At 41.8% G+C, this 20,551-nt stretch overlaps 1 protein-coding gene across 8 annotated transcripts in view; it reads left to right on the top strand.

The window, feature by feature from the left end:
* The first annotated feature begins 19,218 nt into the window (after positions 1-19,218).
* Positions 19,219-20,551, top strand: part of SIK3 (SIK family kinase 3) — a 306,246-nt gene continuing 304,913 nt past the window's right edge. For 6 of the 8 annotated variants that reach the window (XM_037841544.1, XM_037841541.1, XM_037841547.1 and 3 more), the window contains exon 1: positions 19,219-19,524. In XM_037841544.1, coding sequence (XP_037697472.1) covers positions 19,252-19,524 — 273 coding nt within the window. In that variant the 5' untranslated portion in view covers positions 19,219-19,251. The remainder of the gene's footprint in view (positions 19,525-20,551) is intronic. The other 2 variants (XM_037841546.1, XM_037841543.1) reach the window with 1 other exon arrangement.

The following is a 20,551-nucleotide window of genomic DNA, read 5'->3' as shown; positions in this document are numbered from 1 at the left end:
AGGAGAAAAACCATAATCATTTCAAGAGATGCAGAAAAGGCATTTAATAAAATAAATTTTAAAACTCTGAACAACCAAACCTGCCCTCATAATGAAATAAAAATGCCAACATGTGAGGATAAATGCATAAGAGTACTACAGCATTATTTATAATGGCAAAACCAGACACAAGGGGAATAACCATCCACAGGAAGTGTCTGAATAAACTGTGAGCCATTCATTCTATGGACTATTATGCAGCCATGAAAAAGAATTCCTTAGATCTGTATCTGTTAATTTGGAGGGATTTCCAAAATGTACCCTTAAGCAAGAAAAGCAAAGTAGAGAGAAGCAAACATAATATAACTGCATTTTTTGGTAAAACAAAGCAAAATCTCCATCAATATCTTTCTATACATTTGTGTATGATTATAGTTGTATGGAAGAGATAAGAGTACACAGTAGGGTTTTGGTGATGGGGGATGGTGGGAATAGAATGTGGTTCAGTACTGAAGACTGAACTTTGATCAAGTGTATAAACATAAAACTCAGAGTCCTGAAGCAAGAAAACATCACAGCCAAACAGGATGAAAAGCCCAGAATGGGTACACAGATCGTGGACTCTACCCAAACTTCTCCTTGGCCCCCTGGTTAAGGGTTATTACCATTTCCTAAAGGAATGGAAATGGAGTCTGATGATACCAGAACCACTATGTATACTTTACATTGTGCTATTTATGAATTTATAGAGTAAATGGTACAGTTGTAATAAAAACAAAGCAACCAACCAAACAAAAAAGTTGGCTGCTATTAAAAAATGCTGTTTCCTGTCCTTTCATACATATGTCCATATGTTGCCTGTCTTTCCAGGCCCAGTTGAATGTCCATTTCCACAAAGCTTACCTGATTCCACTAGCTGAAAGAAAATGTTTCCTTCCTCTGAGCTTCCATAATACTTCACCTGGATCTTTTGTGGGCATCTTATATTGTATCTGTATGTATATATGTCTTAGTACTCCGTGGCACACACCCTAACCAGGAAAACAAAACAAAACAAAACAAAACAAACTTTGTTAAAGGCATTGTTGATAAGAACTGACATCCTGAAATGAGAACCATATACAATTTACCGTAGATTTAACTTTAACAAAACTCTTTTCCAACATACTAAAAGCTCATTTAGAGCTGGGTTCTCATAGTAATTTATAATTCTTTTCTTACTAGCTTCTTATGCGAATTCTTACCCAGGTATGGCTTAAAGACCCCTGGTCTGCTCTGTCTGTGTCTTCTTCCAGATTCTACTGCTTCACTTCCTCTGTGATGCTGCTAATCCTATTCCACCCAATCTACTATGAAATGTGACTTTCCTACATCAGAGCCCTTATTTGTGGACAATTCTTCACCTCTTTATCTGTAATAGCTCAGGATTCCCTTTAAGTGCCAATTGCTAGCTACCTTCTTTTAGAGGAGATTTGCTCATATTGATACTTCTTGTAAAATGCTCACCATTAGCTGTTTATTATCCCAGGAATGGGTTCTCTTTCCATTTGTCTGACCCTGCAGTTTTCTGTTCTTCTCTTATCTGAGCCTTTTATGTTCTGGCCAACTGTCTTCTAGAGATAAGGAGAAGAAGAGCTTTGTCCTTTGGGTAAGGAAGAGAAACTCCTTTATTAGAGTTCTGGTTGTGCCCCAGTCAACAGACACCTAGATACTTTCTGCATAAGAGCAGGCGACCTGCCCTCATTGTGACAGGGGTTTCCAGCCCTCTGTGCAGAGGGCTATTAACTCTTCTCTAGATGGTAAACTTCCTGAGGGCAGGAACAGGTCTAATTTATCTTGGCATTTCCTGCAAAATCTAGCACAGTGTCATCCTCATGGTGGATTATTCAGTAACAATTTACTAAGCGCTCATGAGCCAAGCATTTTACTAGGTGCTAGGGATACAAAACAGATACAATTTCTGCTATGACAGAAACTATTTACTACTGGGGAAGACTTGTGTGTTGATGATTGTAAAAAGGGAAATGAAAGTTTCTAAGGTAGAGATGGGGAGCTAACTAAATTGGGGAATCAGGGAAAGCTTCTCCGAGGAAGTGACACTTAAGAAAGATGAGTAGGAATTAATCAGTCAAGGAGTGGGGCAAGAAGTTACAAAAAAAAAAAAAAAAAAAAAAAGGAAGAGTGGAGAGGGAAGGATCAGTGGGAAAAAAAAAAAGCAGAAAGTGGATAATTGCTGAAGTTGGGAGATAGGCAAATGGGGACTCATTATACTATTCTCTTTACATTTTTATGTTTGAAATTTTCCGTGATGTAAAGTTAAACAAGGAAGAGAATGAGGGAAGAGTGTCCTGGGCAGAGTGGGGCTCACTGAGAGTTTTTTGAATAAATAGATAAAGCAATCAACCAGTAAGGAGAGCTAAGTGAAGAATTTGGTTAGAATTGGCCTTGGATTTAGATCATAGGCTTTGTGAGCTTGCACAGACTGCAGAGCAGCTGAGAGGGACATTTTGGAGAGAAGCTAAGAGCTGACACTTGACACTGACACTTGGAGATGCTTGGAGACGTTTGGAGAGATGCTAGTCCAGAGTTTGCTCCAAAGAAGCTAAGAGAGGACCCCGAAGCTTAGATGCACAGGAGCTGAAGAAGCTAGGAGAGACCCAGAGACACTTTGGAGAAAGCCATTTTGAAATGCAACTGGGAGCAAAGGAATAGCAGATGACAGCCACATGCCTTCCCAGCTGACAGAGGTGTTCTGGACGCCATCGACCATTCTTCAGTGAAGGTATCATCTTTCTGATGCCTTAGTTTGGACCCTTTTATGGCCTCAGAACTGTAAATTTGTAACTTAATAAATCCCCTTTAAAAAAAACAAATGTTTCTGGTATTTTGTGTAATGGCAGCATTAGCAAACTGGAACAGGTGCTATTGACCCTTCATCCTGAAGGGGGCCCCAGAGCCCTGGAAATCTCCCCTATGGGGTTGTCTCATGGCTGTGGCATCAGGCCCAGGTTCTAGGAAGGCAGCCTGGTGAGCAGATACCACTGCCGGTGGAATTTGAATTACTGATTTTCAGTGATTCAAAATGATTATATAGACAGGGCCCTGCTGGGGATGTAGGGATTTTTATCTTTCCTAATTAAAATTATGAAACATTTGAAAATGTTCACACAAATCCATAGAGGGAAAGTAAGTTAGTGGTTTCAGGGGCTGGGGGGAAAGAGGACTGGGGAGTGACTGCTAATGGGTTTGGGGTTTCTTTTTGGGGTGATAAAAATGTTCTGGACCAAGATAGTGGTGATGGTTGCATAACTTTGTGAATATATTTAAAAACCACTGAATTGTACACTTTAAAGTTTTATATAGTGTATGTTTAGATCGCAATTTTAAAAACTGTCCACAGATTCTTGGATAATAGCTAAGCATCAACGATGGGGAAATGAAAGGAGGAGGAGGAGAAATTGAATCAATATATGAATGGTCCTAGAATGCACTGGAAAAATCCTGCCACTAACTTCTTTGTCAACCTGGCTCCAGATATATTCAAAACTTTCCCCCATCTCAGCAGCGATGGATGGGGATGGCGTCTTGGGAACAGATGTGCTGTTTGTCAGTGAAAGGGCCAGCATACAAGGTGGGGGGACCAAGTCTTAAGGCTCCATCCTTCTGTGAATTTCCTAGCTTTCTCCTAATCACTTCAACAAGTCTGATGTAGGCTCCAAGGTTTAAGCTGAACAAGTGGCTTGCAGACTCTTGACAATGGTTGAAGGAAGAGTAAATAAAGCCACTGTTCTCTATGCCTCAACTCAAACACACTGAAGGAAAAACACTGGAACAGATTACCTAGGTGATTAGTATAGACACTCAGGATTAAGAACCACTGATTTATACCTCTTTGATTGCATTCAGGTAGCAAGTTTATAGACCTGGAAACATTTATTCTCACTAAGTTTCTTTTGACTTACCTATCAGTTAGCTAGATTGCTAGTTATTTTCTCTCCCCTAAAACAGGAGATTGAAATCCTTTCCACTTTAGGAAATCCTGAAGGTTGTTAAACTTCCAGTTCATTGAGTTGTTAATCTTTAAGTTGCATTCAGGATTAGGAACAATCAATTTTTCTCCCTATCTTCAAACAATTATCCCCAATGTTAAAGATGAAAAGAGAGCACCTGCCTCTTGTTTTCAAGGAAGATAGAGTGTTGCCTATGGCAACCACCAGACCACTTGAGATTTACTGCTGCAGATTCCCTATGCAAGTTTGGCAATCATCTTTGCAGGAAATCTTCAGTGGTCAAGGGCTGTGGATAAACTAGATCTAGTGTGTCCCCAGCTACCACCTGTTTCTGGCTTTTCTTGGGTGGCAGAAAGGACTCTTAACAACCTGTTCACCAGGGGGAATAGTTAAGGTTTCTCTGTCTCCTTTGGGTCCCTTGGGCAAGGCAAAACATAAGAGAGAGCTTTCTTTAGAAAAAGCAGAGATAGCAGCTGCTCTGTGTAGAGGCAAATGGCAAGAGCTACCAGCCATGGAGACCTGCTGCCCTGCTCTTAGCCTAGCACTGTGGTGGTAAAAGGGCTCTCTCTAAGCTCTGTTGGCACCTCTGCCTGCCGGAGCATTAACAGTTAAACACTAAAAGAGTCAAGGCCATAATGAGCAAGAAGTGCACATCTTCAAGTTTGGATCACCACCTCCTCTATGATGCCTGAGATTCCAGTTCACTGACCTTTCACTTATCTGAAGTGACTATTACATTGACTTGTTGACTGTTTAGACCTACCTGATAACATAGAGCTTTAACTCCCTGCAAATCCTCCCTCAATATTTCTGGCATCTCCATGGACTATCTAACATCCTTCATTCCCCAAATATCCACACTGCTCTATCAAGAGCTGCTGCTGCCCTGAGCTGCTGCATTCACACCGTGCCTCCCACCGTGTCACCTGGCTTGGTGGTTTCTGATAAGGACACTCACTACACTGATGCTCCCTGCTTCCCCCAGACGCATTGCTGCAGTCCTTGGTGGATGTGGACACCTGCAGGCAGGCACTGCCATGACTCTGCTCTTTTCCCTGATGCTCTGGTCTTTCCCACAGCTCCCCCAAGAGCCTTCTGGCTATCAAAGGAGCACATGATCTGTAGCAGAGTAGGGAAAAATTTCCCTCTCTCTCTTGTGTTATACTCTGAGACAGGGGTCCCAAAACATGTTGTTTGAGCCCCACCATGTTACAGAGTTAGGGAAACAGCTCTCTCAATGTTTCCATCAGACTTCTTTTTTATGGGGCCTTGGATTTTCAGCTAAGGGGTTGAAGCAGTGTTGCATTTGAGTCACATGGCCACACTCCACTCTCATGGTCAAAGCAGTGGCTCTTGGTGAAGCCTATCACACCTGGCTCCTTATTCTCCAAGGAGGAGGTCTTTCAGTTGCGATGCCGCAGGGTTCCTGCAAACAGACTTCCTCAAATTCACCCCACCACCTCACTAGACATACCCAGCCATACCTGAGTCATCTGCAACAGACAAGATGAAATCCCTGATCCAACCCTTTGCAGTTGTGTGCTATCCTAAAGGATTTTCATGTTTTAAGCCTTATTTATCCTATAGGATCACAAGATACTTGAGGTCAGAGACCATGTTTTCCAATTCTTTGATATTTATAACACTCATATAGCCCCAGAGCTATCTTAACATTTAGCAAAATAAACCTATATAATCCATTATAATTTACTAAGTACTTTCATAGTCATTATCTCATTTAGTCTGTACAAGAACCCTGTTAGGTTATTATTAACCTCATTTTGCAGATGAGATAACCCAAGCTGCCCAAGGTCACCAGGATGCTCAGGGGTGGAGCTGAGCCTTGAACCAATGTTAACTGATTCAGAGTTAGGTCTCTTTTCTTTACTCCACCACTGCCTCCATCGGGCATGAGCTACAAGGTTTGTACTCTCAATATAGCTGTAATCTTTTCTCTATGTAGACCCCTCCTTGTCCCCAGAATCTCAGCAGAAGCATGAAAGAGATCAGAGAACAAACTATTTTTACTTCACCCTTATTCTTTCCATTTTCAATTTTTCCTCTTGTTTTTGCTTGGACCTCTGAGCTCTCATTGCCCATTCCTCCTTTGACTTTGACCTCCAGATCTCTGGGCAGCTATAATCATGGAAAGGTGAGTACTTCTTGCCCCTTCTTTGTTCTTCTGGTTTCTAGGCCTTCCTTCACTTGTGCCTGGCAGGAAACAGTATAAAACAAGAGGAGCTGCTTCATAAGGAGAGAGTTAGAAGATGGAGCTTAAGATTCCAACTATACTACTGCCAGTGTGAGCTGACAATTCCTTTAGTATCTCCAATCTCAGACAGGTAACCACATCTCTTTAGGCTCAGTTTTCTCATCTGCAACATAAGGGGGTTGAAAAACATTATCCAGGACCCTTTCAGGTATAAAATGTTCTGATTTTATCATTTTTCTTTGACATCCTTGTTCCTTCCCTGTTGCTTTCAGTCTCTGGGCTACCTTGGTGATCCTCTTTATCAGCCATTAATTGAGACCCTCGGTCGCTGTCTCCCTAAGTCCTGGTCATGTACTTTATATTATCAGAGACAAGACCAGGCACTCGAAAATGCATTCAGGCTATTTCCCTGGGAAAGGGAAATTTTGCTACAGGATCAACTACAGCACAGTATTGTTTTCACAAGGTTTTGTTTTCTAAGACCAGTTTCTCAAAGACAAGAAGTTTATTTCAGTGAATCTCATTAAACTACACAATGTAGGGAGGTATTTATGATTTGTTGGTTTATATAACTTGGAGTGAATTTCTTTTTGAAGTTTTTCTTTTATTCCACAATTCTGGTGCACTGTGCATAGCCATGCAGAACTGTCTTCTATAGAAACCTGCTAACCTCTTTCTGTTATTTCTCTAGGTTGGCACTGACAGGGGTAGGGAGGTAAGTAAAAGAATATCATTTTAGTTCTTTCCCCAATTCATACTTTAAACCCCATTCTGGAGGATATGTTATTTTTCATCTTCCCTTAGGTCTGTCAGATACTGAAGAGCTGGTCTGGTGGCTGCATCTCTGCAACTCTAGCCCTATCCATTTTCAACTTTTTTCTCCTCCCAGGTCAACAGGATACTAAGTAAACACACACTAACTGAAAATAATTCAGCCCATGAGACCACCTCCAAAATGAGACTGCACTTGACAACCCTGGAGGTCTATCAACAAGGGATAGACAAAAAATAAACAGACATCACTACTGCCACTAAACCTGCAGAGCTTTTTATAACCATGAGGGTTCCTCAGGGACTTCAGGGCAGGGCTGCCAGTTTTCCCAGAAATGAGTGGGATCAGCTGGATGGCCCATTTAATTCACTGTATATGGATTGGGGTTTGTACCTTTGAGGGCTCTTGTTTGGTAAAATTGCTGAATGGCAATGGGGGGAAATTGTATTTCTTTCTCCTGTGAAAGTCTCCTTCCCTGAGATATTTCTCAGACACTTCCTCCTTCCCTGCAGTATGTGTTCTTTATTACAAATTACAAATGAAACTGATTCTGATTATGGATTCCTGGAAGCCAAAAAGGAGTGAGGACTTTAACCCTCCTTGTTGGCTTCCCTGGCAGGGTGTCTTCTTGCACAGCCCAGTAGTGCTTGGATGTAATACTTTATAATATTTTTTTTTGCCCCTTATTTATTGAGTTTCCTTTGGTTGGTCTCCATTGGTAAAGGAGAGAGTTTTTTTCAGATGAATTTTCTTTTTTTTTTTTTTAATAATCTATTTAAATCTATATTTAAAATACTGTGGTAATATTTGTATTTAACAGTTTTTAAGTGTACAATTCAGGGGCATTAGTTACGTTTACAATGCTGTGCTACCATCCATTAATATTCCAACTACACTACTACCGGTGTGACTTTTCATCACCCCAAACAGAAACTCTATCCATTAAGCAATAACTCCCCAATCCCTCTCTTCTCAGTCCATGGTAACCTCTACTTTCTCTATGAATCTGCCTACTCTAAATGCCTCATGTACGTGGAATCATACAATATTTGTCCTTTTGGGTCTGGCTTATTTCACTTAGCATAATGTTTTCAAAGTTCATTCATATTGTAGCATGGATCAGAACTTCATTCCTTTTTTGGCTGAATAATATTCCATTGCATGTATATCAGATGAGTTTTTTCTATTATTTTAAAAAATGTAACACCTTTATTGAGATATAATGCACATAACATAAAATTCACCCATTTAAGATGCACAATTTAAGGTTATAGTATGTTCCCAGATTTGGGCAACCATCACCATGGTGTCAGTTTAGAACATTTTCACTATCCTAAAGAGAAACCCTATAATGATTAGAAATCACTCCCTATTTCCCTTCTCCTCTGCCATTCCTAGGCAACCATTAATCTACTTTCTTTTCAGATTTTCCTATTCTGGATATTTCACATAAATAGAATCACACAATATGTGGTCCTTTGTATCTGGCTGCTTTCACTTAGCATAATGTTTTCAAGGTTCATCCATGCTGTAGTATGGGTCATTCCTTCATTTCTTTTTATTGCCACATAAATTCTGTATGCATATTCCATATATGATTTATCCATTCATCAATTCATGGACATTTGGGTTGTTTCCACTTTTTGGCTATTATGAGTAATACTGCTAGGAACTTTCATATACAGATATTTTAGTGTGGACATATGTTTTCATCTCCCTTGGTACATACCTAGGATTGGAGTTTCTTATTCCAATGGTAACTTCAAGTCTCTAACTTTTTGAGGAACAGCCAATCTGTTTCCCAAAGTAGCTATATCTTTTTACATTTCCACTGGCAACATATGAGGGTTCCAGTATCACCATACCCTCACCAGCACTTGTTATATTCTTATTTTTTAATAGTCTCCCTATTGAGAGTGACATAATATCTCACGGAGTGTTGATTTGGATTTAACTAATGACTAATGAAGCTGAGCTTCATTTCATGTGCTAATCAACCATGTGTGTATCTTCTTTGGAGAGATGTCTGTTCAAATCCTTTGCCCACTTTAAAATTGGGTTATTTGTTATTTGAGTTGTCTTTCAATCCCTGAACATGGCATGTCTCTCCATTTGTTTAAGTCTCCTCTAATTTCTTTCAGCAATGGTTTGTAGTTTTCAGTGTACAAGTTTTTTGCCTCCTTAGTTAAATTTCTTTCTAAGTATTTTATTTGTTTTGATTTTATTGTAAATGGAATTGTTTTTAAATTTAATTTTAGTAATTTTCATTCCTTTTGTATAGAACCATAATTGATTTTCGTATATTGGTCTTGCAGCCTGTGACCTCACTGAACTCATTTATTAGTTCAAAGGTTTTTTTAATGGATTCCTTAGGATTTTCTAGATACAAAATCATGTCATCTACAAATAGAGATAGTTTTTCTTCTTTCTTTTCAATTTAGATGTCTTTTATTTCTTTTTCTTGCCTAATTGCATTTGCTGGAACCTCCAGTACAATGTTAAACAGAAGTGACAAGAGCAGACAGATGAATTTTTGAAAAAAGCTTTATTTCACCCAGGGACCTGATTAGAAGATGCTTAATAAATAATAGTAATGAAGAAATAAAGCTGACAGTCCTCTACTTGTCCTGGGGTCAGAGAGATTCAACCACCTCTTTAGGGAAACTTATATTTAGCTCTTAGGCAGCTTTGGGGATATTTTCCAGCAGTGGATAGAAGGACCCTCCCATCTTTCCCTTCCCTTTTATCTAAGTCAGGAACTGGGTCTTTGCCAACCATCCCACCTCTTGCCCTTTTCCCAGCCTACTGTTTCCTTGAAAGAGTCGTGGGACTGTGCTATGTGCTCATACTTCTGGAAGGTACTTGATGCCCCTGAGAACCCTTCCCTTGTCCCTTGGCTTCTCCAGAGACACTTTGGGCTCCCCTCATGTCTTTTCTGCAAGATAACATGTTCAGACCGCAAAGTTAGATTTTGGATGGCAGCCCCAGAGCTGCAGTCAGGCCTACCTGAAACTTAGAATTGAGAATACACACTTTAGGACACAACCTTACGTCTTTCTCATTTAGTTTACTTTATTTTTGTCAAGATGATACTGAGTGCTATGGTGTTGCAGCATTGTGTTAAGCACTGAGTATATAAAAATAAAATAAGACAGTCCCTTGCCTCAAGGAAATTACAATTTACTGGGTGAGACATTTATTTATTCAAGAAATATTTATTAAACACTTATTATGTGTGAGGCACAGTGTTACGTGCTAGATATAGAATAGTGAACTAAACAGATATGGTTCCTGCTTATTTGGGGATTTCAGTCTAGTTAGATAGAGAACTATGCAATTTGAATGCAAGTTAGACTGTTAAAAATACTATAATAGATTCATGATAGTAGTAATAATAATAATAATTTTAACACTCATTTTAGAACACCAGTTTTGTGCCAGACACTATTATAAATGCTTTATATGTTGTTATTTATTTAATACTCCCAACACACTAATGAAATAGGTACTATTATTATAATACCTATTTTACAGTTGAAGAACTGAGGCCCAGAGGGGTTAGCTAATTTTCCAAAGATCACACAGTTAACAAGTGGTAGCCAGGATTTGAACCCAGTTAGTACGGCTCCAGAACTTTTGCTCTGAATAGGTGAATGCATGGGAGACCCAGAAAAAATTGTGACTAGTTTTTACAGGGATTGTAAAAATCCTGAGCCTAGCTGTACCTTAATAGAGTGGTAGAGTTTCAAATAACTAATGGGTAAGCTTCAAGGGTGTTCCAAACGTGAGGAAGAGCATGAGCAGAGGTGAGAAGATGTGAAAGTACAGGATGTACTGTAGTGGTAAAGGAGCCTAGGATCAGTCCTGGGAGAGGAAGAGTTGAGAGGGAAAAATTAATGGAAGACGGAGCTGAAAAACATAGGTTGAGGCCAGGTTACAAGGGAGTTCCACTCTAAGAATTTGGACTCCACCAAACGAGGAATCCATAAATACTTAGTGCTTGAAAATCACTGGAAGAAAATCTCTAGAGAAATCCAAGCTGTTATTAAGGGTGGGATAAAATGTAAAACATAAGGGAAGCAGATTTGGTACCTATTTTGGTCTCTACATCCAGCCTTAGTTGGAAGGTGGCTCAACTCTCCCGGTTTAGAGTTGGGGTGGGTCTGTCAGTGCTCTGGAATGTGTTGCCCATGTGGCTCAAACCCTATTATCCTACCTCATCAGATCCTGCCCTGATTTTTCACTTACAATTTAACTTAATTAAGAATAAAAAGAAATTAGGGTATTTTAATTTTACTTTGAAAAATAGAGTTAAATATCACATACAGGTATTTAAGTTTCTTAAAAGCAAATAATTACATAAAGACACCACTATAAACATAATCGGTAATTTTTTACATGTAGGATTTTAAATGAATTTTAGAAGGAAAAAATGCCACCAGGATTGAATTTTTCTTTCTCACAGGGCTCCTATAATCTTCTCACAGAACACTTGCAGTCTGTAGAAAGGTTGGTATACACACAAATTCTTAAGCAGATTATTGCATAGCAATAATATACATGTTTTAATACATTTCATATATATATATGTGTATATATATATATATACTTTAAACAAATTTTAGAAGAAAAAAAAATCACTGGCAATGGACCACAAACACTGGTATATTCTAAAAAGTTTGGAAAGGCAATCAACCAGCTTTGGAGATTGAACAGCCCTGGATTTGCTTCTTGGATTCACCACTTACTGGCTGTGTGAGCCAATCATCAGAATGAAAGGTAATGTAACTTGACCAATCTATAAAATGGGGATAATAAATATTTTCTAAAGTGGTGAAAATAAGAATATTTTCATTGGATTTGTAGAGTTACATCATAAACACAAACACGTGTCACAAAACTTGAACTATATACATTTAGTAAAACAAAACAAAATTGTTTAAAACTATCATTTTCTCCCTTAACTCTAAAGTTAATCCATTTCCGTAGTCCAAAATCTATTCTCAATGGTTCCTAATGCTTTGAGAGTGATTTGGAAGGCAGCATGTTATATTTATGTCCTGTTGGCATTGAGATGGAGGAAACGAATATTTGTTGAGTCCATACTACTTATCAGACTCTACTCAAGGTCCCCTTCTGTTTATGACAGTTAATTCTCCTAATAACCCCGAGAGGTAGATGTGTTTTTCTGGAAAGGAAAACTGAAACTCAGAGATGAAACTGTAAGTGAAAAGGCCACTAAAAGCCCAGATCTAACTGTAAAACCCTTGTTCCTTTTACTCATTATGCAGGTTGCCCCTTAAACAGACCAAATGGATGCAATTATCTGAAAAATAAAAATAGATGTAAATTAAGTTCATCCTTAAGAGTTTTTTTGAAATGCCACAAGGACTCTGGGATAACTTGATTGGCCCACAAACCACAGTTGTGGATTGTGACCCTGTGACTTAGCCCACTGTTCTTTCTATTTGGCCATAAAGAAATCCAACTTCCTGGAGCCAGTTTCCATTTGGATTCCAGCTTTCTGGCTCCCAGTGTGGGTTTGTGGTTTTCAACTGCCTACAGTTTAAATAGGAAAGAACTGGAAGGTCTCAGTGGAAGGGAAAAAAGAGAAATACAGCTAGGAATCATGTAGTTTAGGATTTTGGCCAGCAGGTGTCTCTGTAGACAAGGGAGAGGATTCCTTTTGGTCCCAGAGGTGGAAGATGGATTTTCTAGTTTGTGGAAAATTGTGGTGAAAATGAAGCCAACAAAGGTGGGTCAGCTACCTTCAGAAACCAATCCCGATAGCATAAATTTTCCATAGCCAACGGTTGCAAAGGCTGGTAGAAAACTGAATCAAAATCCAATCTTTGTGCAAGGGGGCTGCTATAAAAACACAGCATCTGTATTGCTCCCAAAACATACAAGGGTGTTTGAAGGTGAGCACTTAAAACTGAGAGGCAATTCCAAAGACAGGTGCTGCCGAGGAGATGGCTCTTTAGTCAGGAGAGATGAGAAGATGCGGGGAAAAGGGGAAATATGCAGTTCGGAGGGTATAGAACCATGGAAATAAAGGAAAACTTCCACCTGAGGTACTCCTTTGAAGTATGTCTTTATTTTCTGTGAAATGTGACATTTTGGAATTTTAGGTGTGCTTGTGTATTCAAGGGAAAGAAAAGAACCCAAATATGCCCAAACTCAATTAATAGTAGTTGAGCACTACACCTTTCCTTTAGGAAAAAGAGGCAAATTATAGGAAAACAGATCCAATTTAATTTTCTAACTATTAGGGAAGGGATCACTGGGTAACCAGGTATAGTTCACTGTAAGGAGCATATGCTTTCACGAAAAATGTTGTCCAGGATGAATTTTTTTTCTCTACTAAATGTATTTTCCCACTGATTTTCCTTATAAAATCAAAAGTGTGTTTATCTGAGGTAAATATGGATCCCAAATAATAACAAAGTTACATCTAAGACTGCAGAAAACCTTAAATCACACTAAAGGATGTTTTGGACAATCTAAAGAACAATTATTTAATAATAATCCCAAAGTGCTTAAACTCTATCCTAAAACATATGGAAAGTTGTAAGGGTAACTTTTGTGTTTTGTGTAGGAGCTTGAATGGTTACAGGAAAAAGAAAAATGTGGGCACACTGAACAGAAAATCCTTGACTGAAAGCATATTTAGCATCTCTTAAGCCCCCTTCCCAAGATATTTTACAGCAAGAGACTATGGAGTTATCTTTGGCTGCTCAGACCTGCTTCTGGGTTCTCAGAGGAAGCATTTGGACATGACTAGGGTGATCTGGGATAGAAGGAGGAGGAAAACGAAAGCCACACAGGAGGCGGCCACCCAGGACGCGGTGCTCACAAAGAGAAAGTGCACATCCGGTGCTCCTGGACTGTGCAGACAATGTGTCTCCAACCGTGCCCTGATTTCTGTGTGATGGCAGAATTTCTCACCAGCTAATCATTTCCTCGTTTAGGAAGATGTGGCCTGTAAACACTTTGTGATATTGCCTTGTAGCCTATAGAATTTCTGAATAAGGCTTCTACATCAGTTGACTACTTGTCAGCAATGTTTGGGCCAGTGTTAAGTGAGGGGTTGGACTGTCTTCAAGGTCCTGATGGCTCGGAGAGCCTGTGGGGCGTACTATAAGGCTGCAACCTTCTTTTGGGTTACTGGTAAACTGCCATGCAGGCACGCAAAGCCTTAATGTGTGACCTCCCACTGCCCACCTCACTCTCAAGTTGGACCTCAGGTCATCAGAGGTTTTGTGTCCTTTTTAGAAGTTTCAAACAGACTATCACCACCATCAAGAATGCCTTCAAAAATGCCTTGGTTTGCTCTTCTCAAATTCTGGAAATAAGACAAGATATTATGTAGGAAAAAGTCCCATTTTCATCTTTGAAGATTCAAAGATTCATTCAGAAGAGGGTGGTCGGTTATGGTGGCTGACTGGGAGCCGGGTAGAGGCTAGCTCTCTGCCTTCACCCTTGACTGCAGGGGCTCTGAGAATTCAGCTCCCAAACCACTCCTCTGTGTCGGCGACAGGACAGGAACACACCTAATGACCTGTTTTCTGCAGGGCAGCCATCCTACACAATAAGCAGTGAGCCTCTTCATGGTGCTATTTACACGCGAAGCCATCACAGGTACTCTTTCAGGTTTGTGGCCTGTTGTTGATCGATATGCTTCATCTGCCTGTTTCTATCTTGCTCTCAGGAACTCCCTGGGTCGTCTTCTTCCCTGGGTATAAGCTGACTTCAGTCACTCTGGGCTTCTGGAGAAATGACTTTTCCTACTAGATCCTACCTTGATAAGGGTTGTAACACAGTGGGGAAGCGCTCAGGTTCCAGCCACTGGCTGCATGGGTTTGAATCCCAGTTCTACTACTTTCTAGTTCTATGACCTTGACCAGTTCCCTTAACCTCTCTCCGTCTCATTTTCCTTGCCTGCAAAACTGGGATAATAATGTAGAGTAATCTATTTCACAGAGTAGTTGTGAGGCTTAGTGAGGGAATGTATGTAAACTGTTTGGCACAGTGCCTGGCAAATTGTTATTATTGACTGTGAGTTCCTCCAGGGCAGGTGCTGGGCCATATTCTTCTTCGAATTCCCCTCCCACAGTTCCTCCAAAAACCTAACTCAGTCCTTGGTACTCAGTAAATCCTTATTAAATCCATAAATCTAAACTAATTTCCTCTTTCCCTGATGGTCTTCTTTGATCATCCCCTCCCTACTTTTCAATATTCTTCTCTCAGTTTTTTTTAATGACAGAGCACACACTGAACACATTCTGGTCATTGTTAGGAGACAAGAGAGATCTGCTTCTTCTCTTTGGAAATTAGACCAATGCTCTGTTTTGTAGATTCCACCCCCCACCCCCACTCCCCAAGACCTCTCATTTTTTTTTTCAGTTGGATAAGTTGTAGGTTTATGGAAAAACCATGCAGAAAATACAGGGTTCCCATATGACCCCCCCCATTATTAACACTCTTCGTTAATGGGGTACCTTTGTTACAATTGTTGAAACAATATTATTGTAATTATGCTATAATTAACTGCAGTCCACAGTTTACATTAGGGCTCACTGTTTCTGTTGTAGAGTCCTATGTTGGTTTTTTTTATTTTTTTTTATTTTTATCCTAGTAAAATATACACAGCCTAAAATTTCTCCCTTTAACCATATTCAGATATATAATACAGTGGTGTTAACTGCATTCACAATGTTGTGCAACCATCACCATCATCCATTCCCACACCTTTTCCATCACCCCCAACAGAAATTCTTTACCAATTAAGCTTTAACTCCCTCTTTCCTAGCCCTTCTCAGCCCCTGGTAACTGGTATTCTAGTTTCTGACTCTATGAATTTGCTTATTCTAATTGTTTCATATCAGTGAGATCATACAATATTTGTCCTTTTCTGTCTGGCTTATTTCACTCAACATGATTTATCAAGGTTCATCCATATTGTTGCATGTTTCAAGAACTTCATTCCTTTTTACAGCGGAATAATATTCCATTGTATGTATATACCACATTTTGTGTATCCATTCATCTGTTGACAGACACTTAGATTGCTTCCATCTTTTGGCAGTTGTGATTAATGCCACTATGAACATCAGTGGGCAACTATCTATTCACTATGAACAACAGTGTGCAAACACCCTGCTTTCATTTCTTTGGGGTATATACCTAGAAGTGAGATTACTGGGTCACATGGTAATTCTATACTTAACATTCTGAGGAACCACCAAACTGTCTTCCATAGTGGCTGCACCATTTTACATTCCCACCAACAATGAATGTGTGTTCTTTTTTTTCTACATCCTCCTCAACTCGTTATTTTTTCTTTTTTTAGCCATTCTAGGGTGTGAAATGGTATCTTGTGGTTTTGATTTGCATTTTTCTAATGGCTAATGATGTTGAGCATCTTTTCAGGTGCTTTTTGGCCATTTGTATTTCTTTGGAGTAATGTCTATTCAAGTCTTTTGCCCATTTTTTTTTTTTTTTAATTGGGTTATTTGTCTTTTTGTTATTGAGTTGTAGGCTTTCTTTTTATATTCTGGATTTTAAATGCTTATTGGATACGTGGTTTCCAACTGTTTTCTCCCACTGTGTAGGTTGTCTTTTTACTTACATGAGGAAGTTGTTTGATGTGCAAAAGTTTTAATTTTGATGAAGTCCTATTTATCTATTTTTTCTTTTGGGTGCTTGTTCTTTTGCTGTAAAATCTAAGAAGTCATCGCCTAATATAAGGTCCTGAAGATACTTTCCTATGTTGTCTTCTAGGAGTTTTATAGTTTTAGTTCTTATATGTAGGTCTTTGATCCATTTTGAGTTAATTTTTATATATAGTGTGAGGTAGGGGTCCACCTTCATTCTTTTACATATAGTTACCCAGTCTTCTTCTTTGGTTTTGATGCCCTCCAGAGAGCAGCAGAAGTTGCTATACTTGACATTTAAATTACCTCTGTGAGTGGAAGGGAGTGTTAGAAACAAGCACTATACCTAAAAATGCTCACCCGATTGAGGAGGAGAAAAGAATTTATTCACGATCTTGCAAGAGCAGGCGCACCACCAAAGAAATGTGGCAGGCATGCTGAACAATAGAACACAGCAACATTTTATATCCTAAGGCTAACATGCAAGTCCCTCCCCTGTTTCTCCATTGGCTGGATACTCCAGAGGGTATAGCCTATCCAAGAGAGCTAACTAGTCTGCCTTTGAGATTTTAAATTGTATAGCCTATCCGAGAGAGCTCATCCAGTTTAAATTTCCTACCGAGAGTTCCTGCCTCTGATTACAGCAAGTGCCAACTCTGGGCTTATGTCAGGGGCTCTTTCTTTCCCTTTAACCGCAGAGCCCGTTTGAGCCAGTCTTGTTTAGTTTCCATTTTCCCTACTCCATGTTGCCTTTATGTGAAAGCTAAACTTAACCCTTTCTTACAGGGAGACTGTAAGGTCACTAGCGAGAGTGGTTTCAGTACTGCTCCTACATCCTCCAGAGTGAGAGATACTTTCCTACTTCCTTACCTTACTAGCCTGCTAAGGTTTCTGCTGAGGCCCTTTCCAGCAACAAACTAGTCCCTAAGAAAGGCAGGTGAATGGGGCCATGGGGTGGTAAGAAAGGCCATTCCCCATCATTGATCTGGGATTGAAGGAGTGCAATGGAGGAAAAAAAGGTCTTAACCACTTCAAGAAATGGAGGTCCACTTCATCCGTAACCTTATTTGCTAGTAAAGGAGACAATTAGTGTTAATTGTGTTGGGAATTTGAAACAGCCACCAGGGAACTGATCCAAGTCAATTGTGGGATGACCCCTCCACCCCATCCTTGTCCCAGCACTTACTCATAGTCAGATGGGGAATCAGAGGGCTAGTCAATGCCCCTTGGTCAGAGAGTAAATATGTCCTCTCCTTCTCATACATTTACAGTGCCCTGAGTGTCAGTTTTTAATACTGTACCTGCCAGTGACCAGACAACACAGTTCTGCCATTGAGGAACTCTGCCTGTTAAGGGAGAAATGAATGTGGATGGATCAAAACTAGACTGAAGGAATACATTTTGCTAAAACTGAAGTGTTCAGTCTTGCCTCCTTCCCCAGACTGCCAAAGACAATCTTACTGCTAGCCCAATTTCCTATCCCACCCCACCCCCATCTAAAGCAGTTAGGTTCACCTACTTAATACAGGGAGGTGGGGAAAAGGGAGAGAGAGGGAAAGCCTGGGAACTAGTGAGAAGCGCTAGAGGATGCCAAATGCCAGATAACAGGGGAGGAGAGAAAAAGAGATATGAGATTTGCTGCTAGAATTATTAATTTGATCACCTTTAATGTCCTTGGAGAGTCGCTAGTAATACTAGGATGGAATTTTTATTTTATTATTTATTATTTAGCCTAACTGGCTGCTCTTCTTTACATATGACGTGGCTCACCAGGCAACGTGCACCATTGCTTCATCAGGGTTATACAAGCAACAGAAATAATATACAGGCTCTTTGACAGACATGTAGCTATAGAACTGCTCAGAGATGAGGGACGTAGGAAGAAAACTGACGTCCCTGCTTTGGCCCTCACCCACCCAATGACTGTAATGGGTGTTCCGCTGGTTTCTCCGCCCCTGAACACGTAAATCCTAGTGTCCCCATTCTCCTATATTCGATGACAATTAGAATGACTGTACAGGGTAAGTTAGATTTTGTAAGAGGAAGGAATTTTGTTGAAGAATTCCCCTGTTTTGCTAACAACTTGGTTACAGTTGCTTAAATACAGTTGGTGAAAATCCCTGCCTTTGTGGCCTCAAGGGCTGAAGTGGGACAAGGCGGGTATTTTGGGTGATGAGGAAATACTTTTAAGGGAGGTTGGGTGATTGTTGAACTGGGACAGAAGTCACTGTATGGGGGTCACATGAGAGATTCCAGGGACGACTGGGGGTGACCTTGGGTCAGGCATAATGCGGTCCCCGACTAGGGAAACGCTGCAGAGACTTCGAACTTGCTGGCGCACTTCAGGTTGTTCCCACTGCCTCATCCCCAGAGGGGGGCACCCGGGAGCCAGCGCCTAAGGAACCGGGGGCCCACGCGGGAAGGTAGAGTTAGCCGCTGAGGTCACGGTTGCCATGGCTCTGGGCAGTGACGCGCGTCGGCACGTGACGCCGGGTTGCCATGGCGCTGGGCGCCCGGCGGCGCGGATGCTCCGCCTCCCGGAGTGACGTCCGTCGGGCCCCCCCTTGCCCCCTCCCCCCCAGCCGGCTCCCCGCGGCCCCAGAGGTTTCACTGCACAACAAGATGGCGGCGGCGGCGGCGAGCGGAGCTGGCGGGGCTGCCGGGGCCGGAGCGGGGGGAGCCGGGCCGGCCGGCCGCCTGCTGTCTCCGCCTGCCCCGGGGGCCCCGGCCGCCCCCGCTGCTGTGTCCCCGGCGGCTGGCCCGCCGCGTCCCCCTGCCCCGGCCCCCCGCGGGCCGGTCCCTGCCCGCATCGGCTACTACGAGATCGACCGCACCATCGGCAAGGGCAACTTCGCTGTGGTCAAGCGGGCCACGCACCTCGTCACCAAGGCCAAGGTACTGGCGCGGCGGGAGCGGGCGACCGTGGGACTGCGCAGCCCGGGACCGTCTGAGTGTGGCGGGGGCAGGGACATCCGCGACACCCGAGGCTGAGGGTCCGGGTCTCGCGGTTGGGCGCAGCGAGTGAGTCGTGGGATAGTGGAGAGCTCTGGGGACTCGGGAACCGGGTCGGCGGCTTTCTGGGGAGAAGGAAGGACAGGATGAGCAGAAGGCAGGGGTCAGCCGGGGACCGGAGAGAGGGAAACTCCGCCGCAGAGGGGGCAAAAGGGGCCGTCGAGCACCGGGACCTGGGGATGGGGAGGGGGTTCCCAGAACTGTACGAAGGAGAGTAGTAGAAGGAATGATTGGAAAGAAGGGGTTTAGAACTCTCAGGGAGCCAGGAGGCGGTAAGCTAGGAAGACTCTGGAACCAGCAGTTAGGAAGTCATACGGGAATGAGGGCAGGGACATACGAAATGTGGACCAGGAGGATGGGGCAAGACAAGGGTAAACTGACAGACCCGAGGTTTTGAGGGGCATGTACTGGGGGCGTGTGTGGTGGGTGCAGGATGCCGGGAGATGGGAGGACATGGGACCTTATGGCAGAGATATGGATCAGCATTTGTTGGTCTAAGACTGATAGATGGTGGGAACCGGAGCCAGTGGAGAGACAATTATTGGAGGAGGCTATGAAGAAAATGGGAAGTAAGGGAGAAAAATTACTTGCTTGTCTGCAGGAAGGGGATTGGCTACCGGGGTCATCCGGGTCCCAGGGAAAGAGGGCCAAGGGGCCCCAGGTTTATCATGGCACTAGGTAATCAGGGATTTAACAATTTGGGGGACCTGAACTGCTGCTTATCTTTAGTTGTTGGAAGATCTGGAATTGTGCACTTTATAGAACCCAGGGTGGGCTTTTGGTGGTCAGGGGAAAGCATTTTAGTACCCGAGGTTGAGGAACCCAGACACTGAAGGATGAGGAACCCAGACACTGAAGGATACCTGCATTGGGCCCTTTGGTTCCCAAGGGATTTGAGGAGCTGTAGTAG

Source organism: Choloepus didactylus, chromosome 6, assembly GCF_015220235.1.
Source record: "Choloepus didactylus isolate mChoDid1 chromosome 6, mChoDid1.pri, whole genome shotgun sequence".
NCBI classification, from domain to species: domain Eukaryota; kingdom Metazoa; phylum Chordata; class Mammalia; order Pilosa; family Megalonychidae; genus Choloepus; species Choloepus didactylus.
This window is presented reverse-complemented; position numbering and strand designations above follow the sequence as displayed.